Source organism: Neofelis nebulosa, chromosome 8 (assembly GCF_028018385.1).
Source record: "Neofelis nebulosa isolate mNeoNeb1 chromosome 8, mNeoNeb1.pri, whole genome shotgun sequence".
Classification (NCBI taxonomy): Eukaryota; Metazoa; Chordata; class Mammalia; order Carnivora; family Felidae; genus Neofelis; species Neofelis nebulosa.
In genome coordinates, this window is record NC_080789.1 from 16,081,391 (window position 1) to 16,108,320 (window position 26,930).

General features: G+C 43.8%; 1 protein-coding gene across 1 annotated transcript in view; it reads right to left on the reverse strand.

Annotated features, from left to right (window-relative positions):
- Positions 1–26,930, reverse strand: part of POLR3B (RNA polymerase III subunit B) — a 106,630-nt gene that overhangs the window by 13,136 nt on the left and 66,564 nt on the right. The window contains exons 20-25 of the mRNA XM_058741533.1: positions 25,671–25,880; positions 22,686–22,844; positions 20,919–21,036; positions 18,891–19,033; positions 905–1,008; positions 155–321 (exon numbers count right to left, since the gene is read on the reverse strand). Of these exons, the coding sequence (XP_058597516.1) occupies positions 155–321; positions 905–1,008; positions 18,891–19,033; positions 20,919–21,036; positions 22,686–22,844; positions 25,671–25,880 (901 nt within the window). The remainder of the gene's footprint in view (positions 1–154; positions 322–904; positions 1,009–18,890; positions 19,034–20,918; positions 21,037–22,685; positions 22,845–25,670; positions 25,881–26,930) is intronic.

The following is a 26,930-nucleotide window of genomic DNA, read 5'->3' on the forward strand; positions in this document are numbered from 1 at the left end:
TGGCTTTAAGCTAACCCCTCCATCACAAATTCCGATTTTCTTGTGTCCGATTTCTTAAAAGAGTAAAACTTATCCTAAGGTGTACCACAAGGGCTCTTACCTCGTACTCTAATAAAATCACGCTTTTCTTTAAAATGTCTAAAAACACACTTACCCTGTGATGCCAGATGTAACATAGTCTTTCCCCAAGTAGTTATAACCATGGCGGACGAGGTCTTCACACACGTCCTTCACTTTACTGCCTCCAAACGCAGTGCCGTAGTGGAACCTGCCGTCCAGCACCCCGGCCTTGCCGGCCAGCAGCTCAATCAGCTTTCCCACCTGTGGGGTCAAACAGCCTTAGTGGGCAGCTTCCTGGGGTACAGGAATTCTGTCTGTTTAGCTGTGGCCTACTTCCCCAAACAGCTGTGAGATGGCAGTGAATAGTTACCACTCTCTCACGTGTGACGCTTGGAAAAGCCTGACGCGTGGGATCCAAGTTTATGCCCCCAAAAGCCCCACGAGATCGGCACTGTTCTTTCCCTCAATGTACACATGAGGGAACTGAAGCACAGAGAGGCTGAGCAGCTTTCCCAAGCTGCACAGCCGGTAAGTGGTAGAGCCAGGATTGCAAAACAATAACCATGGAAGGGAGCTACAGTAAGGTTAACACAAGAGGTTCTTTTTGCTGAGGGGCACGTGCATCCCCCAGAAGACTGCTCTTGAAGGAAGGGCCGGCATGCTTTGCACTCCCTCTCTAGAGGAGGGTAACCTAGCACTGTCAGGAGCTAGGAACCTCTTCATTTGGCAAAAGGGTCAAAGGGCTCTTTCTAAAAATAACTTTCAGGCTCTCACGGCCAACACTCCCTACAAACCCACTCCTGCCTTCTTCCTAAAATGCAGTACCTCTGAAAAGCGTACTGACCGTCATTCGCGATGGGAAGCCATGTGGGTTCATGATGATGTCCGGACAAATGCCAGAATCACAAAACGGCATGTCTTCCTGAGGGACGATCAAGCCACAAACACCTGGGGGAGAGAAGATCTCATGCCATGTAAAGCACATCAGCAGAAAAGAAGACTGCAGTGCTTAACTGGCAGCTCCCCACCGCTATCTCTACAGCCTTCTGCATGGTCTCCATCAAGAGTCACAAGAGCCATTTCCCACCATCTTGCCAGATGATACAATTTGAAAACGGCCGTCCTCGCAGAGAGCGTTGCAGCCTGTGGACTGGCCTGCTGGCATGACACCCGCTGGTGCTGTCAGGCTGCTCGCCCAACCTCTCCCGCCACGGAGACCCAAGTGCGACAACTCCGCTGGGCCCCGGCCCCGCCTCCGCCCCTGAAGCTTCAAGTCAACAGCGATTTCGATTTCACTCCTGGTCAGCTAGTCTGCGATCTGCTACCTCCCACCGCCAAATCACAGGAATCCGACTCCTCCACCAAACACAGAACTACCTGTCTGACAGATGTGTTCACATTGTGGTTTTAAAAAACTGTGATAAGGAGGATCCGTGTGAGGCTGACTTGCTAATAGGGCACCCAGAGCACTGGCTGATGGGCTAGTTTTTGCCAGGGCTTCCCTGGCTGAGCCTAAACTGCCCTAAGGAATTTTAATTCCTACCACTTGCAACACATTAGGAAAATGATCTTTGATTGAAGCTGTAAAGTTGAACAAGAAAATTAAATGCCAGATTATTCTTGGAAGAAAAGACTGGAATTAGAAACGTAATTCTAAGAATGAAAACAGAACAAAAACCTACCAGTTCTATGCACACTACTGATGGTCTCTTACATTATTTTATTACTCTCTTCATATTATTCCAACCTGTAGGGGATTTTGTTGCTTAATTCCTCTGATTTCATTTTCTTGGTAGGAGGGATGGGGCATCTTTTAGATTGTTAACCACAACCTACACGATTTGAAATTGGAAAACTAGTGTACAATGGCACTGGGTGGAGAAATAAAGTCCTTTCACACTTACTAAGATAAAATTCCCTTTCGCTTGTATATAAAGTTATCAAGTATGTGCACCTACTGCACAGAAACTGCTCTCCAAGAAATTCTTCATTCCTGTTTGATTTCTACATAATTACTCCAACTATTCTGAAATAAAATTTTTGTGATGTGTCCTAATCACCAAAAGCTAAAGTCTAAAGAAAAAGAAAGCCATGTGCTTTCAGTATTGGTTATTAATATCCCGATTTCCAGCGGCTGCCTACAATATGGTAATTAGGTTCGTGGTATTGAATTCTAGAGCACGTAGGTACCATAATTGGCTTTTTGGTTGAAACTGTACTGTTTATTATAAAGAACGTATGCTTTCCTACATGAAGAACAGGAACAATCATTCAGTTCAGTTTATTTCAAATTCAACTACGAGGTCTTAGAATTTAAATCAAGCAGAGTGTGTGACCCCTTCTTCCTTCCCTTCAAAAATCCATCTTGCCCACACTGAAATTATCTGACAAACACTTGGGCTACTGGGAAATCTACTCTGAAAGAGATCAAATTGTAAATCTAGATGCACCGACAACAACATTGTGTAGCAGCGAACAAAATGTTAAAAATGGCAGTTCCTGCAGAGGCCGGTCCTGGGATGTGCTCTGGAGAGAATGTCACTTTGGCTGGTGAGGAGGTGGAGGGTTTGGCTATATCCCTTCAAAACAAAACCAAAGGAAGACCTCGGCACCCTTCAGTAGCAGTTCACAGGGGGGGAGCCGGAGTCCACTGCACCACCCCCCCCACCCCCGGCAACATGAGGAGGTGGGAGTGAGGGGCAGGAGGTAGAGCAGCTCCGGAGGAAGCAGGGAATACTTATAATGGGGGGGAGGGTGAGGAGAGAGGTGATTTGCATTTTGGTATTTTTAGTTTTAGTTGACGCGGTTAATCAAGCCAACTTAACTTAGCTATGAAAACAAAAGCAATGCTCCTTCCCCTGAAATCTGAATCTCTAATAACTTTGCTTGAAACCCGATTAAAATGTAGTACCGGTTTTCCTTTTTGGGAAGTAATTATATCAGCCCCTTTTTGACCCTGCATTTAAAAATACATGTAAGTAACTTTGGGTTTTTTTTTTTTTTTTCCATCCCATTATAGGAACTGCTTTGGCCACATCCAAATCAAGGGCACCTGTAAGCCAAAAATTAAATCTTAGCTAACTTAAAATTACTTTAGGCTCTGAAAACCCTTTTATATGCCAAGATGGTTCCCATAGCAGACAGCCCTGTGTTGTTTGTTTTGTGTGAAAGTGAATGATAAAAGATCCATGAAATCGACACAGAAAGCCAGAACAGCAGAAAGAACTGAGGGCTCTCCATCACTGGGGCTTCTACCCTCTGCTGACTCGCGGAACAATGGAAGCTACACATCCAACTGCAGATCTAACACAGCTGTGCATTTCATTAGATGAAGAGCACTAGTGACACAAGTAAATAATTAACTTATTCTGGTCCGCTGACTGTGCTTATGAGACCAGTCATAGCTGACAGATTTTAATACAAGTTAACACAAAGAAACCATAATGAGCTTAGAAGTTAAAACAAAATATTTAGACAGAATTTGATGATCTTGAATCTCAAATGAGACAGATGATTTTTAAAAGTTTGTATTTTACGGAATTCATTAGGGGCGGGGAGAAGAGAGCTCGCAGGCTTAGAACCAGACTTTTCTTTTTTTTAAAAAGGTACTTCTCAGTTTCAGAATTATTCCAATCCTTCATCAAAGCAAAGGAAGGTTTCTTGTCTTATTTTCAAATGAAACATGAAAACTATTTTCTCTGAGGATGGAGGCATAAAATTTCTCCCAACATTTAGAACTCTTAAGAAGTTATGGTCACTTTCCCTTAATGCTAGTTTAAAAATGTAAATGATATGCAGTCCGCTCCAGTGTGTTAACACTCCCCTGGATCCTTGAAAAGACGATGGACTACAAATAAACCATATCTAATGGAAGCTGTTGTTGAAACAATTACCGATTCCTACCTTAAATGCTTACACAGCATTTCAGATTTTAAAATAAAATTTCATCCCCTGGCTCACGCTGGTGTCTTAACCCCATTGTTTATAGCACAACCTCCTGGCAGCGAAATGCAAATGCACCAGTTTAACAGGGCCCGGAATGTGTAATGGACTTACAGGGGCCAACTGGGAAGTAGACCCCAGCCTACACTCCAGACCTTTTAGGAGCTGAAAATAGGTAACAGGGAGAGACTAGAACACAACGTCAGAGCACAACGGTTCCACAGATACCCCATCGGTGATGTATTATTCCATCAACATCAATATTAATTTCAAATGTAAAGGTGAAGAAGTTAGGGAGTCTAAACCCACAAGTCTGACCCCCAAGCCACGCAGGAACGGCAAACCTGGGGACCCACTGTCACAGCTGTCTGTGTGCCACCCCCTAAGCACTGGAGGATCTTACGCCAATTTGTTATTTCTATTTCCGTAGCCTTGCAGAACAACATATAAATCATTTTAAGAATAGGTTTGCCCCAAGAAAGTTGACTTAATCCAATGAATCATTATTAGAAAGTATTTCTAATTATAAACAGCAAATGACTTGTTCACAAGTCATTTTTGGCTTCTTTTTTTAAAAACTAGTTTTAGTGTAATGGACCATTCTTAATTCAAATAGAAAAAAATAAAAGATAAAACAAAAGATAAGGAAAAACAAAAGCATTCTAGTACCATGTCAAGACAGGAAAGGGAATAGAACTGGCAGGAGAAAAGTGTAATGACATTTTTAATTCAAGAGCTGCTTTTTTTTTTTTTTTAATTTTATTTATTTTGAGAGAGAGAGAATCACAGACTCCGAACCATCAGCACAGAGCCCAATGTGGGGCTTGAACTCACAAACCGTGAGATCATGGCTTGAGCCGAAATTGAGAATCGGACACTTAACCCACTGAGTGACTCAGGCGCCCTGAGGGCTCTTTTTGATGTGACTTCAGTGTGTTGAGAACAGACTAACAAATCATTTTCTATTTTGTTGATAACCAGGTCTCACTTGAACATCACAGTCTGCTTCACTGTTTTAATTAAAAAAAATATTTTTTGATTTGACAGAGAGGGGGGTGGGCAGCATGTGCATGGAAGTGGGGCTCGATCCCACAACCCTGGCACCACGACCTGAGGCAAAATGAAGAGTCAGACACTCAACTGAGCCACCCAGGTCCCCCTTGCTTTAACTTTTATTAGTAAGTCTACTGTCTCGTGTAAGCACTTTTGGATGATGTAGGCCACTCTGAGGCTGGTATCTTAGGACCCTTCCTTTCCTGAGGGAGGAAAGAGGATCCTGTCCCTCAGTTACCAAGCATATGCTCCGGTTGAGGGCTGTGTCAGAGGTGGCAGGAGGGGGCTCAGGACTCAACCCCACCTGACAGGTGTCCTGTACAGATTTCAGTGACTGAATATTGAAAACGAAAACATTTATACAATTCAGCTGGAGACATTCTCATGTTCTAAATGATGCAGAGTACATTGGGCAGTGGGTTCTGCTGAAATAATACTAATCAGAGGCTAAAATGATCTACTTTGACCTTCTGCGCGTACTCACCTCTTAGATAAGCTATTTATTCTGCAGAGTTTAACGCTCTCAGCACTAAGGAGGGGTGAAGTGCTGCTGTGATTTTTCTTTATCTGTCCCGGTGTAAGAAAAGTGTTGGTGTTTTGTAGAGAAGTAATGGTATTACTTGGTATTAATGAGGTTCGCAGACTTGGGGAGGCGGGGAGGAGAGGGTTCCATCCGCGAAGGGCTCATCACCCCCTGGACTCTCAGATCAAGGCAGAATATCAAGGAATCAGGGGACCTTCCTTTGACTCCCTGAGGTTCAAGCAATACAGTGTTCCTGTGGGAGGGAAAGCACCACTTTCTGGTGAGCCTTGGTTGTTTGGTCTTTGTAATGGGAACAATTAGCACCTATCTCATGAGGCAGTTGTGTTAGAAGACCAGATGAACTAATGTCTGAGAGGTACTTTAAGGTCCTTAGAGAAAGGCAGCATCTAAACACAAGGAATTATTATTATATAAGAAACCTAATTACTCTCAGCAGGAAGCAAACTAGCAAAGCAGAGGAGACCAGCCTAATGAACAGAAGGAGCAGTAGCTGTGGCACTAACTGGATGAAGGGGCCGAAAAGGAGCTCACTCGGCTGGGCTGTTGAGATCATCTGACATCATCAGGATGGTGTCCCCTACCAACTTTACAACTCACAGGCCCCGGGCTGCAGACTTCCAGAGCGAAATGGTTTACTAAGTGATGAAAGGGGGGGTGAGCAGCGGGGATGCTTTCCAGTTTGACCATTTGTATCAAGTAAAACGCGTTTTTGCTTTGAATAAACTCATCTCGATAAGCCTTTGTATAGTCTGAAATGTGAATCTTTAAATCGAAACATAAAGGCTAACACAGGTGGTTCCTCCTTTCTTCCTTCCCTCCTTTCCAGTTACTGAATTGACCTTCTTTTATTTTTCACACCACCACCTTAAATAATCCCCAGGGGGAGGGGAGGAGACAAAAACTGTTGAATCATATTAGCTTTGTTTTGCTGTTGAATCACTTCCAGATCTATCACATCTCCTGCCATATCCCAGTTGACATAATTTTAATTTGGCTCTTCCTTACATCTTAACAGATAAATAATGCATAAGAAAACTTGATTAGCTTTCTTATTAAAACATCACTCTAAATGAGAGGAGGCGCTAGAAGACAATACAGTTTTTACACGGCTTTCCCATGAGCAGTTGAATGGTTTGATGTGATAAATTTGCATAGTCTGAAGCACACAAAGGGCTGATTAATTGAAACCCTTACAATGCTTCTGGAAGCAGCTATTGTAAAACAATAACCATAGGAACTTTACAAAATACACACGGCTCAATGTGTCAAGAGCTTAATAAAATGTGTTGAGGCTACACTATTTGGAAACAGAATTGGAGATTTTTATTCTGGGCCATAAAACACTAAACACCCTAATTTCAAAGCTTTAGTTGGATATTTACTGAAAGGTCAGAGGGTTACTAGCTAGCGACCCAAGACCAAAATTTGTTCTTAAGAAAGTAAATGAAATAAAATCTTCTTACAATTAAGGGGTCCATGTGGATAAAATAATCCTGATTTCTAGCATTAAACTAAGAGTTCCCAGAATTTGTTTTCAGACCAAAATTCTGAAGGGTCACTTGGCATCCTACACCTTGTTCTGGGGCTCACACTGTTAGCTCCTTCGGCCTCCTTCTCCCCTCCCACTTAGAATCTTTCATTCAGGCAGGATCAAGCAAAGTAGGGAGCCAAAGACATCCAGACTTTGAAGCTTCAGTCTGGCAGAGAGGATTTTAGGCGGCCTCAAGTGCTACATGTGTACAAGGTACTATTATTATTATTTTCAATCAGAGTGTTTTCATTCTCTCAGTATTAGAAAACAGAATCCAGAAAAAGGAAATAAATTAAGACCCGGAAAAAGCAAAGTTTTTAACCAAAGCTTGTTTAACCAACGAACTTTCCTCTCAGCTTTTCTGCCACTCAAGAATTGACATGTTCTTACTTCCCACAGCCTCTTTCTCCCAACCGTACAAGGATTCTGTGATGTGTTGGGAAGTCAGGGTAGTTTTTTTTTTTCTTCTAATACACATTCAACCAAAATCTTAATATGTTAATTCAGCAAGGTGATGAGTAACTTTTATTAACGCAAAATAGAGAAGCGAGTGGCTTTGTAACAGAACTGCTGCTGACAGGCGAGGGTCACAGAGGACTCTTGCAAACCATTTTATCTGTAAATATGTGATCCTTATGAACCAAAGATACTCTGAACCAGTCCATGAAAACACTGTATTTTGATAAGACTATACTTCTATTTTAAAACAAAGGTTGGCTTTGCTCTGTTTAAACTGGCTGTCTGAGGATTTAGGGGGAGATTCCGAGGAGCGCAGGCCATTATCTCAGATTTGCAGTTATTAAAAAGCTTCTGTTTGCCAGGACAAACACTCTTGCTCAAATACAGTTTTTCCTCTCCTCAGGAATACTATTTGGTATTGCTGCCCAATTCTGTGGTCTACAGGACCTTTGTTGGAGGTGCTAATCCTTTTTCACATGAGAGACTGAGAAATGTTCTTTCAGGGAAGTGATATATTGCTTCCCCCCCCCACCCCCCACATCAAAGGAGTCCACTTTTCCTCCCTCGTTGTGAATGGCAGCAAAAGTAGGAGGAAATCTGGAAATATAATAATTTGGTTTGCCTGTACACTGCAAGGATACTCAACTTGGGAACTCCCTAGGCTAACATAATTTCTGTTAATTTTTTTTTAAAAAGGGGGAAATCGGCTTGCCCTTTTTTTAAAAAAAATTTTTAAATGTTTATTTTTGAGAGAGAGAGAGAGAGAGAGAGAGAGACAGACAGACAGACAGACAGCAACAGCACATGAGCAGGGGAGGGGCAGAGAGAAAGGGAGACACAGAATCTGAAGCAGGCTCCAGGCTGTGAGCTGTCAGCACAGAGCCCGATGCAGGGCTCGGACCCATGAACCACGAGATCAAGACCGAAGCTGAAGTCAGACACTCAACTGAGCCACCCACGTGCCCGTGTCCTTCTAATAAATGCAGTAACCATCAGAAAACACAAAGCTCAAGATAAAAATGTCTGCCTTGGATGAGTTCCCTTCATATAGAACTTATACATACCAAAGTTCAAGAGACTTAAATACGTAATTTTGATTTTAATAAAAACTCTTGTTTTAAACATGACTCCAATCACATTATATGTGAACGTCTTTTTCTATCTTCAACTCTACTGATGAAGACTATGATGAGAAAACATAAAGAACATTCCAGAACCACGTTCTACTCTTTTGCCCCATGCAGCATCACTCTGCCAAGTCCTTCTAAGGCATCTACAAATCTAGAATACTTGGGAAAGAGAACAAAACTTCAGGGTTTTAAAACTTCTCCCCAACTGAGATGAAAACAGACTAAATAAAACTGTCCTTCTTTTGTAAACAAGTACAAGTTCGTATTTTGCAATTTTAGTAAAGAATGCACTGCTCTAGAGCTTCTTGATTCAAGACCCAGCTCTTGGGGGGGGGGGGAGGGGGCGCTGACTCAGTGGCATTTAGTGAGGAGACATATAACAGGCTTCCCAAAGACCCAAAGGAAGGCTGTACTTCATTAACATTCTTTGAATTTCTCATTAGAAGACTATTGGAATTCCCTTATCTAAAGAGTGTGCTGTGAGCGAATCCTGCCTCCTCTGCCTTCGTGAAATACTTCTCCTTCCCCACATGTGGCTCTCGGCTTAGTACTCCTCCACTCCGGAGGTCACAGAAGGCAACACTGTTTGCTGAGGCTGTCGCATTTCTAACAGCTCCGGCTCCAACACTCTGATTCTTCGTGGGCCTTCTCGTATCAGCTACCTCACTGTCTGCTTATCGCACGGCACTGGTGCGGATTCCCAACTGACTACTCGGTGCTGACACTCCTGCCGCAGCTCACTGCCCGCTCTGTCCTCTTCAATCTTCTCCGTGAGCTCGGTTACAACACACAGCATGCTACTACGGTACAGCCTCCACCACACATTTGCTTCATTTAGCTACTCATTACCCCACCACCTTAAAACTGATCAGGCTCGAGCAGGATAGACACTCAGGTTCTGTGAAACTAGATTTTGAAGGCTCCTCTAATTGTCAGAGAGGAAATTATGGGAAGCAACAGGGGTAGAAATACGATCGACACACTACATGTGTACTGAAAGAATCCTTGCTAAAATAACAACAGCTCTGTAAAAGTTAACTACTAACAAAGGACAAAAATCAGGCCATGTGCAGGGTTACATTTTGCTCTCTGAACACCAAAGATAACAAAAACAATGCTCTAAATGCAGGAGGAAAACAGAAATGGGCATAAAGGTACATTAAATCAAACGATCTTTACATTTTCTCATACAGAATACACATGTCAGCTTCCTTCCTACAAAGGAAAAGATACAATTTCCAAACGATCCTGCCTGAAAATAGTGAAAAGAAGCCCAGCTAACACTGCTCTTACTCTGGCGTGTGTCTGGGCCAAAAGGCAAACAAATCAATGCAGGGATCATGGTGCGACACATGTCCTGAAGATTCACATACTACTGAACCTCCATCAGCTCCTTTCATGACAATGACAGACGACCACAGCTGAGGCTGTGGACTGCCTTCTCCATCCTGTTCATGACGTCTCACTCGCCAACATCCAGCTGTTCTAGACCTCCTGCTGTTCCTCCCTGGACCCCACACTAAGGGCTGGGTCGTATGGCTCCTCACAGACGCCACCAGCTGTGCCTGCTGCACGTGAATGTTCCAAACCAGCCCACTGTCCTCACTGTCCCTCGGCTTCCCTCTTTGCTGGCTCTGTCACAGCTAGCCAGAGGAATCAGGAGAATGCTCAAAGTTGAGGGCTCGATACTTCCTTTCATATCTGCTCAAATTCTTGATAGAATTTTAACCAAGGCCATGAGAGCCTGGCCAGAGGACTGATTAAAGAAGGAAATGGGGACAGTGTTTTATAATGAGTTGATCCTGGATAGGAAGGGATTCCTGAAACATACAGCTTTACGCTAGGAGTATGTCTTAAGATGGGGGTTTGGCAGACATTTCTGGAATAAAGTATGTGGGGACACTATTTACTCCAAACTGGTGGTAGAGGCAAGCCCTGTAAAACTGCTTATCCAAGAATGGGAGTTTTGAGAAAATGACCACCTTAAGGAGGAGATACACAAAAGCTGTAAGAAATATTAGATTTCAGTTTCAAGAATAGGTTGTCTCTCCCAAGGGGGGATTCCTAGAGACTATGGCAACCTTGGGAGCAGAGTGGTAGTGGGATATCAGAAGAGACAGGAGCCACCTTTAACCAGCTTTAACAGAATGGGAAATGTACTCAGATCAAAAACCCGGATTCAAATCCTGGCTCTGCCAGCACTGAGCGGAAGCAGGCAAACTACTCGCCTGAGTCTCCACGTTCTGGTTCTATAGAGTAGAAGTAACAACATGAACTAGATCTGTAAAGGTTAAAGGGGGGGAATGAAAATGCTTACAAATTATTAATAGGCAGAAGATAAAAAGTGCTATGAATTTACATGCAAATGCCTCCCAAATCTTCTCTCTTGCCTTAACCTATCCCAAGCACCCACCTACCATCTTCGCTTAGAGTCTCCTAAACATTTCAGACCTGAAGCCCAAACTCTCAACCCCCGCCTAACTCTGAACACTTCGTCCCTAGTCTTCCTTGCTTGGTAAACATCAGCAGTTGCGCAGACCTCATCCTCTCCCTCAGTTTCTGCCCTCCCTCCCCCAAAATCTTGGCCACCAGCAAGTCCTGCTGGCTGGACCTTCGGAGCACACCTGGAGTCTACCACTTCCCTCTGTCCGGTGCTCCTCCTGAGCACACACAGCCATCCTCTCTGCCTGGACCACCGACCACCTGCTTCCCTCCTCCCCCTCCTCAATCTGCTCTCCATGGGAATCCAAGGTGACCTCTAGGACTGGCAGTTAGATCTCCTCATGCCTCTCTTCTGCTCACCACCCAACAGCCCAACCGGCTCCCAGTCCACGTGGAACAAGTTCCTGTGGGGCGTGCCCCCCCACCCCTCTCCTGTGCTTCCTCCTCCTCAAGCTTCAGTGGCCAGAACAGTCTTCATTCTGTCTCCTGAAGGTACTGAGCTCGCTCATGCCTCAGGGCTTTTGGACTACAGTTAATAACCCAGGCAAAAGATAAGCTATTCTCAGATAATTAAGAGTTGAGAGAATGCAATTAGCATCCCCTCTAACGACTGTCACATTTATGCCATAATTCTGAGTGTGTGAGCTTTGAACGTTTTTAAGTCAGTTTTCAATCTTCGGAATGATTAAAACAGCCAATCAAAACAAGAAGCTCTGGACACCAGATACAAGGTTGGTGCTCTAAATATCCTTCTCACTGGGTGTTAAAATAAGTTAGACACAATTTTTACTTCTGTTCTAAGGTACGTGTGCTGCCGAAGCGAGCCCTTAACTTCAGTTCTGTCAAGTGCAGGGAAGAAAACCGAGGACACCAGGCACTCCTGTGTTGAGCTTTCTCAGATAACAGACACAGGGGTTTCCAGTCAACATGGCAGCTGGGACACATCTGTTTATCTCCACGTCCTCTCTAAACCTAATATGAAAGTTGACAAAAATTAAGGTCCAGACCTTTAAGAAAAACAACAGGCAAGAGATAAGAATTCTGTTGTGAGAACTGACGAGTGAAGAGCAGTAAATGGTGAACACAAGGAGCAAGGTAAACCCAAGTGCCTGCAGAAGAGTGTGGAGCGGAGAACTGGCTCAGCCCTCACCCCCACTCCTTGGAAGGCTCTGGAAACAGAGACACAAAGTACTGTGAAGAGCGGGAGGAGGTGTGAGGCTCAGTCACCGCACCCGGCAACAATTCCAGTGGGTGCTGGAATTTAAAAGGTGCCTCAACTGACCCCTCCTCACTGTTTCCCCATCATCACGCTTTCCCCACTCACCACCAACCCCGCCTGTGCTACTGTGATAGCATTCGGCTGGTACCACGCCTTCCCTTGTTCCCTACAGCTTTGTGTTTTCATCACTGGAGCCAGAGTAAGTCAGATCATAGTTCTCATCTGCTCAGACTCCTCCAGCAGCTGTCCACCTTGCTCGGAGGAAAAGCCAAAGTTCACGGCATGGCTTTGACTGCTCTGGGCTCACTAGTTCTGCTCCAGCCATGCTGGCCTCTAGCCTCAGGCCTTCCTCTTGCCTACAACGCTCTTTGGCCAGGGAGGGTGTGCTCCCTTCCTTTCCCACTCCCATCTTTTCAATAAGGTGCAGCACCCCAGCCATGCTACCTAAAATTTCAACTCTTAACCACATGCCTTCCCCCCACATGCTTCCTATTGTCCCCTTTTGTTTTATCTCCACACGTATCCTTACCTCTCTTGCCCACAAGAATGGAAGCCCCACAAGGTTGCAATTTTGCCTTTTGTTCACTTCTTGTTACCAGGGCTTAGAACAGCACCACTTAGAAGATACTTAATAAATACTTGTAAAAATAAATGTCTATATAAGACATCATCAGCTCTTTACTTTCTTCTTTAATTAATTTTTTTTTCTCAACTTTTTTTTTTTTTTTTTTGGGGGGGGACAGAGAGAGACAGAGCATGAACGGGGGAGGGGCAGAGAGAGAGGGAGACACAGAATCGGAAACAGGCTCCAGGCTCCGAGCCATCAGCCCAGAGCCTGACGCGGGGCTCGAACTCACGGACCGCGAGATCGTGACCTGGCTGAAGTCGGACGCTTAACCGACTGCGCCACCCAGGCGCCCCTCTTCTTTAATTAATTTTTGAGAGAGAGAGAGAGAGAGAGAGAGAGAGAGAGAGAGAGAGAAGCAGGGAAGGGGCAGAGAGAGAGGGAGACACAGAATCCAAAGCAGACTCCAGGCTGTGAGCATCAGCACAGAGCTCGAGGCGGAGCCTGAACACACGAACTGTGAGAACATGACCTGAGCCAAAGTCAGATGCTTAACCTACTGAGTCACCCAGGCGCCCCTGACTTTTTATTCCCTACCCTCAATAGCCAGAAACCACAATTCTCCCCCAACCCTTCCTTAAGAATTGAACCACAATGACCTGACACCCCAGGGCAGCAAGCACAACAGATGGTAGGGTAAGGTACCAGCCTGATACAGAGGAATTAAATCAAAGTCTGTGCACTAAAGAGTGGGTCCCAGCCCCCTGCCCCTACCTGGCTCCCTGAAGGGCAGCTGATGGTCTTAAGTACTGTCGCGACCCTCATTCCCAGCTCCAACCTTCTAGCAAAAGTTATAAAGATCCTAATAGAAACTGGCACCGGCAATAATCATGGCTCACTGCCTGATTCCCCTATAGTGATGTCCACCAGTCAACAAATTCTATTCCTGGGCCATAAAGCTTCCAATTGCTTTTTAGGGTTCATGGACATTTCGGGTATTAGAGAAAATTTCCCAACAACAAATGAGAAGGGGGAAGAAACCCCTCAAGGAGTACAGACAATTAGGAACAGAACACAGTTGAAAAGGAAAACAAACAACTAAAACTAAAAATGAATATAATACTAAAAATATATACTTATGGCTATAAGAAAGACTATAAATTAATATTTTTGATTAGAAATTAAAATACAATAGGTTTTAAAAAATCTGGAAAATTGGGGTGCCTGGGTGGTTTAGTCAGTTGGGCATCTGACTTTGGCTCAGATCGTGATCTGACAGTTCGTAGGTTCCAGCCCCATGTCGGGTTCTGTGCTGACAGCTCAGAGACTGGAGTCTGCTTTGGATTCTGTGTCTCCCTCTCTCTCTCTGCCTCTCCCCTGCTCACGCTCTGTCTCTCAAAAATAAACAAACATGAAAAAAAATATGGAAAATAAAGTCAATCAAATCCTAGAAAGAAAAACAAGAGAAGGAAATGGACAATGAGAGTACAAGGAAAATGATGAAGGGAGATTATCAACAAAATAAGAAAATATCTGAAAATTGAAGGAACTTGAACTTCCAGAATAAGAAGGTACCTGACTTCCTAGGACAAGGAATGAAAATTTTAGAATTCCAAGAACAGAAGATAGTAAAAACTTCAGGGGAAGGGGATGGGAGGAAGGGGAAGAGAGAGAAACAGCACACTTGTGCACGCACGCGCACACACGCGCACACACAGATCAGGAAGAATAATGTAACATGGAATCTAGATAATAATACAGCAATGTTGTCAGGATCCTTAGAGAAAAGAATTTTTCAATCGAGAATTCTATAACCAACCAGGGTATAAATCAGCTAGGAGGATAGAACATGTTCAGATATACATGATCTTACAAAAGTTACTTCTTGCCATCCTTTCTCAGCAACTTAATGAACAGACTATTCCACTGTGGTGGGGGTAGGTGGTGGTGGGATGACATGGGATGAGCCAAGAAACAGGGGGCTCAGATGGGAATTTCACAAATGACTGCCACTAGAGTGTGTTACGGACTGTGTCCCCCATGCCTAGATCACCCAGGATACCTCAGAATGTGATCCTGTTTAGAGACAAGGTCTTTACAGAGGTAATTAAGGCTAAATACGGTCATGGGGTGGACCCTCATCCAATATGGCTGGTGTCCTTTTAAGAAGAGAGAGAGACATGAGGAGGCAGTTGCACAGAGAAAAGGCCGTGTGAGGACACAGGACAAAGTGGCCACCTGCAAGCCACGGAAAGGGGTCTCAGGAGAAACCAAACCTGCCAATACACTGACCTTGGACTTCAGCTTCCAGAACTGTGAGGCAATACATTTTCTGTTGTGTAAGTCCTTGGTCTGTGATATGGGATTAAAGCAAACCAGCACAGAGTGCTTCCTACCCTTTCTTGAAAACATTTCTGGGGCACAAAGATGAGGCTGCTCGCGGCCCTGAGCCAGGTTCTGCCCAGAACTCCTGTGACCTGTGGCGATCAGTTCTTAAGACACTGGCTAGGAAGCTGGGGCTCAGAGGAAAACCACCACAGATTGGAGCAGGAAGAATGGGGGTGCTACAGAGAAGGTCTTCTGGGGAGAAAAATGGTCCTAACAGACAACTGATCGTGTGGAAAATTGTGTTGAGAGACTATTGATGGTATAGAAGAATGGAAACAGAAATCAGAAAATCAAGCAAAATAGAAAAAGATTGTTAATTTCTGAAAAAATAAAGTTAGACCATAAAGAAAATGCCCTCAACTACTTGGTTTGTGGGTGAACAACATTTATATAGTTGTAATAATACAATTGAAATAAGTAACCTAACATTACGATAAACCTGTGCAGGGAATGGAGGTGGGGAGTGAGAAGGAAAGACAGCCAAGTTCCAGCTCCTCCTATCCATCGTAACAGAAAATCAATGGGTAATAGCAAACATGGATGAATAACATAAATAGCTGTTTAAAAATGTTATTTTGAGGAGCGCCTGGGTGGCTCAGTCGGTTAAGCATCCAATTTCAGCTCAGGTCATGATCTCATGATTCGTGGGTTCAAGCCCCGTACTGGGGCCGGATCGGGATTCTCTCTCTCTCTCTCTCTCTTTCTCTGTGCCACCCCCACTCTCTCTCTCTCAAAATAAATAAATAAATAATATTTAAAAATATGATTTCAAAATAGAAGAATAAAAATGAGAAGAAATCTCTTCTGGGAAGCAGAATTGGAGAAAAGGCAGGGACAGATGTTTTTCAGTTCAAAACCCCCTTTTTTGTACTATTTGATCTTTTAAACCACGTGCATTTATTACTTGATTAAAAAACTACACTTAAAAGAAACAAAAATTATGTTAAGCGTTCTACATCATTCCCTCCACTACTCTCTTAAGGCTTAAACTACCCATGTTTTGTTTGTCCATTTCCCCCCAATCTTTTCAATAAATCTGATGAAGCTGTAAGACAAGGGAATATCAAGGGAATCTAGGCTAATCAGAAGGTTTTCATCCTTGGATTAAAAGCCATCTGGAAAAGAATACTAGCAAGATAAACTCCTCACTGCAAGTGAAAGGTCACCTAACCCCAGGAGAGCTTCTTCCCATTTCATAGAGATGTACAAGTCAAGCCCCAGTAAGGTTCAACCGATCTCCAAAATCTGCAGTTTCACATCACTTCAGGCTGGAAACCACTTCTGTCAATGAACATTATCCCTATCATATCATTAGTTTGAAAAAATGTTACAGCAGAAAGACTCACTGCCATTACTTGCACCTGTAGAGGTCTGTATTTATAGGAGCTTATTAATCAAGTGTGTTTCTCATTTTCAAAAGTACTGCTTTGTCTATACTATACACACACATACTCACATACTATGTATAGATTAAAAACTGAGTAAAATCAATCCATCAAGAGTGCAGAATCTGTCCTTTTCATTTCCCTATTTCAGTTCATTCACATATTTAACCATTACCACACACCTATCAGGTACCCTCCATGAGAGTGGCTCTATCAGGCTTTATAAGAATTTAAGAATGTGATCCCTGTTCTCAAGAAGTTTAGTGGAGTTAGAACACAGTGGATAATCACGGAAATGTTTGCCAGCCTTCCTCTCTTTGCACAACACTCTGGTGGAATAAAACACGAGGATTTGGGATATCTGAAGTTTGTAAACTGATTCAGAAAATGGAGACCTTCTCTTACAGTGTGCATTCTTATAAAGTGTCCAGTGCCAATATTTTATAAGAAGAGTTTCAAGCTTTGTCCCAGTCCAGGGAACAGGTCAAGAAAAATAGAGGCTATAAATAAGATTATGGTTACCCCCGAATGACTTAGTAGTGTATCTCAGCAATTGCCTAGACCAAGAGAGAGGGAGAAATAGTTTCAATACAGAGAGGTTGATTTTCACTGCTAATTACTGGAAAACACTAGAATCTCAAGAAGTGTTTACAAACACTCAAAAGGTATTAAGAGTTAGCATTTTAGGGAACTGTATGAATTAGAAGTGTCAAATTCACATGGATAAAATCTTTTTTTTTTTTTTTAAACAAAATACTGACAGCCTAAAACAATCTCGTGTCTGTCAACTAAAAAACAGTGTTAGTCTGGAACAGTTTCACTGATGGAAGGAATGACAACTATGGCTGGATTCATTTGAGTAAATGAATTGTAATATTTTATATACTTGTGTGGCAAGCAAATAAAAGTTGAGATCAGCGAGAATATGCCGTTATCTTTAAGCCCATCAGTTAAAACCACGAGGACATGGCACTAGGAATTTAGGAGTAAAGAGGAGACACAAAGCTGGAGAGCAGAATGCAAAAGAGCCAATGTCAGTGGTCACTGCCGTCTCTTCCTGAGCACCCACCGTGTGCCAGGCACTATGCCAAGTGCTTAACGCTCAGGACAGCAGGGATGTCAGTCAGGAGCACGGACTCCAGAGCCAGACTGCCAGGGTTCGAAAACCAACTCCGCCACCAACTGGGGACATTGGGCAAGCTACTCAGGTCACTGTGCCTCTGTTTCCTCATCTACAAAAACAGCAGCGACCTCTCAGGACTGTGTGAGAGAGAAGCCAGCGAGTTGGTGTGTGTGAAGTGCTGAGAACGCTGCCGGGCACACAGTTAGTGCCACAAAAGTGTTAGCTGCTGCTGCTGTTCTTCAACTAGTTAAGTGGCAGACGCGGCCCAAATTCGACCCCCAGGGCAAACGTTCCCCTTTGAACCGCCAAGGGTATGCGGGTATGCGTACCTAAGAGGGAGCCTACAGAAAGCAAGTTCATCAGTAGTGACACAGTGCTCTGTTTCTTGAAGATACGAAAACAAGACACCGCCGAGCCACAACCGCGTGAAGACTCAGCAGTAACCTCCCAGGAAGAGCAGGGCTCACCAGTGGGACCACATGGAGAAACATATCTAGGCGAGGGGCCACGTGCAGCAGACGGGGAGGGCGCCGCGCTGGGATCCAGACACCAGCGTTCTAATTCAGCTCCACAGCCCCCCAGCTGGGAACCTCACACAGGCTGCTCACCATTAAACACAGGCGCAGACCATTCTGAGCGGTCTGCTCGTGCTGACGCCCTACGGTACTAGGACCCGACAGACAGCGGAACACATACGCACCTTCCACAAAAAAGAGGTGCTGCTATTTATTTTCTGAACGTCTACCTGTATCTTAGGAGGTACGTCGTCTAGAGTGTATTCGTAATTATAATTTTGGGTGGAGCAGCTGCAAAAAAATGAAATAAATGGCAAAGAGAAGCAACCTTATGGTACATTTTTCAATGCTATTAAAGTAAAAGCAGCAAAGTCTAAGAAATAAAACCAGCATAAATCTGGCTAACAATGTAATGATTTTTCCAACACACTGTATATTTTTTTTTAACAGGGGAAAGTTACACATTTCTTATATACGTGGTTAACAAATACTATTTTCAGTTTTGTAAACAAATCGAGGAGTGACACAATTTACCTTTTTGCCCGTGGCGGCTGCTGAACTTGTCTCCAATCTCCGGACGCCTCGTCTGCCTCAGGAGCATTTTGATCAGAAAAGCATCTTCAGCATTTGAAGAGATCATCACTTTTTCGATATATGAATCCGTAGCCCCTTTGTAGCTAATATTAACAGCAAGTCACTAAAACAGAGTTTTCAAACTGCCCTTTGTGAACCTATCACCCACAGGCCGTATTTTACTTAAGATCAACCACAGAATGTTTTGACCCTGCCATTTTGGACTCTGAAACGTGCCTTTCATTTTTCAACATTAAGTCCAAAGGTTACCGTTTCCCTTTTCCAGTCTTTGTCTGAGATGGCTAACCTTTAGGAAACACTGTGAGAGGCAGGCGTAAGGCAACTTAACCCACACCGCACACACCATTCCCACGCTACTCCCTCATGGCAGACAAAGAAACAGGATGCTTGGCAGCCTGGAAGGATCGCAGAGCCCTGAGGAAGGTTTCGTTTTCTTTTCAAGATAAGAAATATGGGAGCACACTTTCTAGCCTGTGGGGAAGGAATCGACAGAAAGCTGGCTGAAGACATGGAAGGACAGAAGAGAAAATGAGAGAGTCAGGTCCCTAAAAGACTAGATTAAATGCAGAACCCAGGAGGAGGGGACGCGAGTTCTGAAGAAGAAAAAAGATCTCCTCCTCCAGGACAGGATGAAAACCAGCTAGCATAACCACCTTTCTCACCCTGAAACAGCTTTTTGTTTTGTAGTATTCGGGGCCAGGGCCCTCACCCCTCCCCGAAGTGGAGAGCCCAGTTTCTCCTCTGCGCTCCCACTCACCCCACAGACAAATCCACGGCACCCACAGCACTGCAGCCTTTAGCACAGAGGGCAGGAGTTGGGCTCTGAAGCCAAACTGTGGGAGTTCAAATGTTGACTCTGCTGCTTGCAGCTGTGTGACCTTGGTAAATTACTTTACCTCTCTGTGCCTCAGTTTCTGTGTCTTTTGAACAAGGCTATTAGGAGCACTTGGTTCATGGAGTGGTGGCCAGAACAAGTGAACTAACACAGGTAAACTGCCCACAACCATAACCGGTACAGAGAAAGTTCTCAACGAAGTCACTGTGATCAGGATATTCACTGGACTTCTTTTTTTGTGCAGGCCTCCGCTAACTATGTGTGGTTCCTTTCAGGGGAGGGTCGTGGTTCACTTCAGCTGTGTTTCCAATACAAGTGGCACAGTGACTGGCCGGGAGCAGGGCTCAGCTGTGGGTCAGAACGGGTCTGCTGAACTACCTTCCAGGGCCCAGGAACCCAGCTCTCTCTCCCGTGTCACCCCAGACCCCCACTTCAAGAGTTCAGTTAACTCCAATCACCCTGGCTAGACTAAGCATCTTGTTACTTCTTCCGGTTTTGTTTTTATGTCAGAGTGTGGTTGCTATCACTGGCCCATGGCTCATCTCATGAAGTCTCCAATTTCACTGTATTTGAGACATCTGGAGATTAATGAGTGTAGCTCTTTCATTGCACAGATGAAAAACCTGAGGCCAAGGTGTGAGTGCTTCATCCACATAAGGTAACATACCACATGACCAGTACTGAACCCAGCTATAGTCCCGTGCAGTAGTGATGCCACACTGTGGCCAGTGTGTTTAATTTACTTATTTAACACACATCTGATCCTATCACTCTCTACCGAAGGAATTCCCAAGTACTGTACAACCTAGCCCCAGCAGGCTACACTGGTCCTCTAAATCTGGGCGCTGTTTTGTCCAAGGGGCCTTCACCTCACTGTTCCCTCTACCTGGAAGTCCTGCCTATTTGGCCCACAACTCAAACCCATGGTGGGAGGCCTACATGATTCCACAGCTTGTTTTTATCTTCCACGCCACGCTGTCTTCATGACAACTATTATTACCCCCAACTGTAATTTCTATTCTCCAACCCTCCAAGAGCTAACTTCTAATTTCCCCTAGCCTTTCTCTCTCTCTCTCTCTTTTTTTTTTTTTTTGAATCTTTCTAGGTATTTCCAAGGTGAAACCAATACATACGTGATGGGCACATCCTTATACTGTGGCTGCTGTGGAACATTACTTCCTTCCAGAGGAATCTGAGTTACTGTGGGCATAGACTTATTGACAAGCACTTGTTTGTTTTCTACCTTCTCACCTAAGAAAAAGAGAAGGGTGTTACAGTCCAATTGCTACCACCTCTGTGGAATGCGCACATTATTGGGGCATGGAACTAGGTGATTAGATTGATCCATGAAATGCAGACAAGGAAGGAAAAGGTCGATATGGTATGAGCCAGAGTTCAACAGGGCTCGTCAGTAATTGTGGCAGCCCATTTGAAAAATCAGTGTGTAAAAAAATCAAGAAACTGGTTTAGAGAACCAAACTAACAGGAGAAACTTCGTGCCAATAAATGGCAATTTTATATATCTTGGGGTGTCAGAACAAGTCTGGGCCACTTACTTGTATTAAGTTATTTCACCTAGTCCTCACTCATTGCCCACTCCGACAACGAGGCAATCAAAATACTTCTTTGATTTTCCTGCTATTCTCACCTTTCTTTGCATCTTTTCCTGGTAAGCTCCAAGGCCGACTACTCTACAGTACTGTCACGGTGCTAGCTCTCTGACACAAAACCCAGGTTAACAGTGAGCAAAATTCTCCGAGAAAGAAACGCAGCCAGGAGGAGAGGAAGCCGTGCGCCACGCGGCTGTGGGCACCACAGCAGATGCAAGGACCCACCACCCAGGCACCATCGTGACAAATCACGTGGCTTTGCCCTCCCAGCAACGTCCCCACCACAGCCCATCTTTCCGCCTCGCTGTGGCCCCGCTCTCCTGCTCTGCTGCCAGAGCTCTCGCTGGGTCTCCCTCTGTTTTGGCCCCTTTCTATTCTTCTCTCCACGCTGTGGTCACAACGATCATTTCAAAATGCGTACCTGACTGTAGTGTTGCTTTTAGGATCGTGATGAAAACAGCATCATGATGCAAGGCCTGTGTCTGGGCCCTGCCCCACCTCCTGCTCTTCCTCTCTCTAGATTCTTGTTTACTGCCCTCCCGTCCTCTCCCTGTTTGAGCCGCACCGGCCTTTCAGAACCTTTAACCATCTATAGCTACAGGACACCACAGCTCAGGACACACTCTGCTCCCCTACTTACTAGTTAACTCCACGCATCCTCCAGATCTCAGCGCCCTTCGTTAGGGAAGGCGAGCCTGCGCTTCCTGCCTAGGTCAGATCCTCTTGCTATTAAATGCCCTCACAGATCTTTATAGGGTTCCTTAACCTGGCTATGGTGTGACATATGTTTACATGTGATTCTCTGGTCACTGTCAGCCTCCCACGCTGGACTGTAAGACTCAAGGGCAGGGGCTGCGGTGGCATCAACACAATTCACTGCGAGTTTGTAATTATCACGGAGTCACACTTTGGGGGGAAGAAGAGTCTCAAGTCAGTCTGCATGTTAAATGCACAAATGATGAAAAACGCCAGTGTAGATGCAGGGAAATGGCATTTACACTCTTAAAGCATTTTGTTTTAAACATTTCCTTAAAGTGGCTTTTCTGTGCTTGAAAATTTTAAGTAGAAAAGTATAACTGGAATAGAACTACTACTATGTAAAAATATATGCGTAGAAAAATAGACTAGAAGGGAAATTCATCAAAAATGACCAAGCTGTTTGGGTTAGGAAAGTGGTTTTGTAAGTTGTTATTTTTTTCTTCCCTGTTACCAAATGTTCAGAAATACTGATGCATAACTTTCATGATGCAAAGAGTATACATTTAAATTGTTTTTAAAAAGGGCTCTTACCTGGAGAACAGATACCATCCGCATCTAAAATTTCGTGTCGCCAGATGGGTTTCCTCGTAGCAGCGTCCAACATCGGCCCCATCACTTTATCAAAAGTCTGATTGGTATAGCGCTTCAATGTACATTTAGCATTTTTATATACAAGGCAGCGCCCAAAGCCTAAAATGAAACCAAACTGGGGGTCAGAACCACCAACACGACTATGAGAAAACATGTATTTGTGTTACTGAATGACCCGCAACTTGCTCTACATTCGGGTCATCTGGGATGGGCCAAATAGCAACCTGATAACCCAAAGAACTGGCTCAGAAACTCTCCAACACCTACTATCCACATAAACACTGGGATCTCTACAACCATGTTTCAGCATGGAATACATCCTGTCATGATGGAGAAAGGTAAGAGAAACCTGAACATCACTGTGATTCTTTCAGGGCACAGAGCCACAGAATATGGGAACCGGAAAGGGCCCCAGAGACCACCTAGCTTAACTGCTCTATGTACAGTGTTACGAGTGCTACAAAATGAGGTCCAGGGAAGTCACGTGGCCTAGGTCGCCCAGCCAGTTGGGTAGCAGTGTGGAAACACACCATGTCTACTGATCAACCAAGATTCTTCCCACACACCCTTCTGGTACATAACTTCTGCTAACCTTCTCTGAAAATTTTTCCTTTTTCCAATTTTGGCACTCAGAGGAAGTCCCAAACAAGGGCACAAAAAGATTAATTTTTCTCCAGAGAGGAGAGAAAATGAAAAGAAGCTGCAAATAATTTTAACAGGAGAAATCATTTGCCTGTGCCCCGAAGAGGAGAGTTTACTCTGATTATACTCTTGGATCACATTTATCTAGTGAATGAGGGAAAAGTCCTGACACCAACCAACAATCTAAATAAGCATTATGAGGGGCGCCTGGGTGGCTCAGCCGGTTGAGCATCCGACTTTGGCTCAGGTCACGATCTCACGGTCCGTGAGTTCGAGCCCTGTGTCGGGCTCTGGGCTGATGGCTCAGAGCCTGGAGCCTGCTTCTGATTCTGTGTCTCCCTCTCTCTCTCTGCCCCTCCCCTGTTCATGCTCTGTCTCTCTCTGTCTCAAAAATAAATAAACGTTAAAAAAATTTAAAAATAAATAAATAAATAAATAAGCATTATGAAAGATAAGCAAAAGGAACAGAAGGAAACCTTTAGGTGGAGGAAAAACTTCCCGCACTGAATCCCTCAAGAAGACCCATCTGCTGTGGAGTCACCCAAGATTCTGTGACTGCATTTCTTTTTTTTTTTTTTTTTTTTTTTTTAATTTTTTTTTTTTCAACGTTTTTTATTTATTTTTGAGACAGAGAGAGACAGAGCATGAACGGGGGAGGGGCAGAGAGAGAGGGAGACACAGAATCGGAAACAGGATCCAGGCTCCGAGCCATCAGCCCAGAGCCTGACGCGGGGCTCGAACTCACGGACCGCGAGATCGTGACCTGGCTGAAGTCGGACGCTTAACCGACTGTGCCACCCAGGCGCCCCTGTGACTGCATTTCTTTTCTTTTCTTTTCTCCCTTTGGCCAAGCAGTTATTCTAAACTGCATTCTCTCTCTAATTGCCCTAGGATATACTGAGCCATGTCAGAGTTTACTTAAATAGGGAGACACCTCAGGATTAAATGTCAGCTATTCCTGATGAAATAAATGCATGGCTGTAAAATCCTTCACTTATGATTCTCCACCAAAGGCAGAACTCTTAATAAGAAATCTAAGAACGTGGGTTTAGAAAATCAGGAAAAAGTGGGTTTCTAAATAAAGCCTCCGTGCTCGAATGTAACTTTTAAAATATGAAGGTGACCGTGCGATGAAGTAACAAATTTCGACATCTGGACAGGAGATGAGGATGTTAGTATGTCTCCGAGAAAGGTCTCAGTCGTTATGGCTCCTGGTAAATTGTGTGTGGCCATAATAAACTCCGCTCAGCGAGCCAGCTGCTTTGGAAACATTACATGATCTTGAAATTCCGTACACTGGCCATTAACTGCAACGTGTTAGAGTGCAGTGGGAATCTGAGCTGCCTGAAATCAAGAAGCGTTTTCCTCCAAGTGTGAATGGACATTTTATTTACAGGTGATAGCTTAAAAGCTAGAGGACAGTAAACTCAGATCATTAAATGGTGTTGCAGAGTTTCTGACAGATATCACAAAGTCTTCAGATTTCCACATAAACGTTACCAGTTAATCAGAAAGGAAAACATCTAGTTTTAAAGCATGGCTGTTGTCATCTGGAGGAAAAAAAAGAGGCATAAATTAAGTGCAGCCAACATTAATGCCAAAGACACATGTCTAGGAGTGCTATTACGGCTGCCTAGCAACTACAGAGAGTAAAGGGGAAGGCAGAGTGAGTATGCCAGGGAGGAAAAAGAGAGAGATTATGAAGAGAGGAGTCAGACTTCAGGTCAGGTGACAGCTAACAAACCATGAGCAGTGACTTGCAAAAGTAAACTGGCAGAAAACTGACAAAAAGATTGCACAGGAACTGGTAGGTTGGGGGTCTGTGCATGGGTATTTTTAACTTTTAGCATTTTGCTAACAAAAAGGTCTAACATTATGGGGTTGAGACATACAATTAAAAAACCCTTTAACACAGAAATATTGCTATGGCCTTCTCAGTTTGTTGTTGACTAACTAGATTATCCAAAAACCGTTTTTCATCTATTATAATTCCTGCTAGGAAATAAACAAATTCTTGCATGTTTTCTGTTGAGGAACTCTCTCAAGTCCCCAATAAAGTAAAATAACAACAACAAAGATACACTTAATAATACATTTTAAAAATTACCTCTATGTAATATTCATTAAAAAAGTCAACACTGAAACTTAACCACCTCCTGTTTGTATGTTACAAAATTCAAATCACTTGAAACTGACATTAACATTTTGACACCAGGTGACTTTTAGCTGATTATCCTTATTATACCTAATTCTGCACACCGTGAGCTCTGTAGACCCACTTACCTCTGTCCAAGGAAGCCTTATTTAAAACAAGGGCATCTTCAATATCATAGCCACTGTAACTCATCACGGCAACTGTTGCATTCTGTCCAGCTGGCAGTTTCTCAAATTCTATCAACTCAATGGTCTTTGTTTTAACCATGGGTTTTTGTGGATATGCTAGCAGATACATGAGAGTATCGATTCTGTTCCGCTGGTTGTATCCAATGGTACCTTCATTGATATTGGACAAAACAAAGTGTACATTCTATTATGTAAAATAATTAGGCAGCCATGTGTACCGAGATTAAAAAAAGGTATTAATTTCACTAAAATGAAGAAAACCTTCAGGTTAAACATTTCAAAAGCAATAATACCCTCATAGTGGCTAACGACTTTTAAAAGCAATTTTCCTCCATAAGGTTAAAAGTCCTATAAAAGAGGAAACATTTGCATGGGTGCCTGGGTGGCTCAGTTTATTGAACATCTGACTTCAGCTCGGGTTGTGATCTTATGGTTTGTGGGTTCGAGCCCTCCATCCGGCTCACTGCTGTTAGTGGGGAGCCCACTTCAGATCTTCTGTTCTCCGCCCCCACTCCCCCCAACTGCCGCTTCAAAAATAAATCTTAAAAAAAAAAAAAAGTCCTACAAAGAGGAAAAATCACACCCAAAGTATACCAACCTAACCCCATTGAGGAACCAGTCTCTACTGGTTTCATAGGTAGTCCACATTTCATAATTGCATAGGTAAATCCACATTTCTTAAACTCAGTTCTAGCATGTTATGCATACAGTTCCAGCTACTGGGATGAGAAGGTAATTAGAAACCACTGCCGAGTGCTGACAGGTAAGGATATATTTCATAAAAATTAATCAACCATTAGAAAAGTTCTAAATGAAAAAGAAAAGAGAAAACGGAGGAAAAGAAAGGAAGGAACGAAAAGGAGGAAAGTGAAAGCAGAGAAGAGTGGATTTACCCATTTGTTTAACTCTTCATTTACTAAGCAATGAACACACAACTACTCTATACCCAACAGGGGAGATAAAACGGGGAAAGGCATGGTGGCCCCTTCCTCTAAGAAATCCAAGGTCCTGTCCAATCAGGTACAGGCTTTTCTGTCCTTAGCAATCAGACTTTCCACCTGTTGGGACCTTGGGAATTGTTCCTGTCAACTGGAAGTGAAATTAGGATGTTATTCTTTGTCCCTTTCCCCCGTAGGGGCTCACTAAGGATCAGAGACTTGCACCAAAAAAGGGTTTCACTCTCATGGTCTTGTGAATACA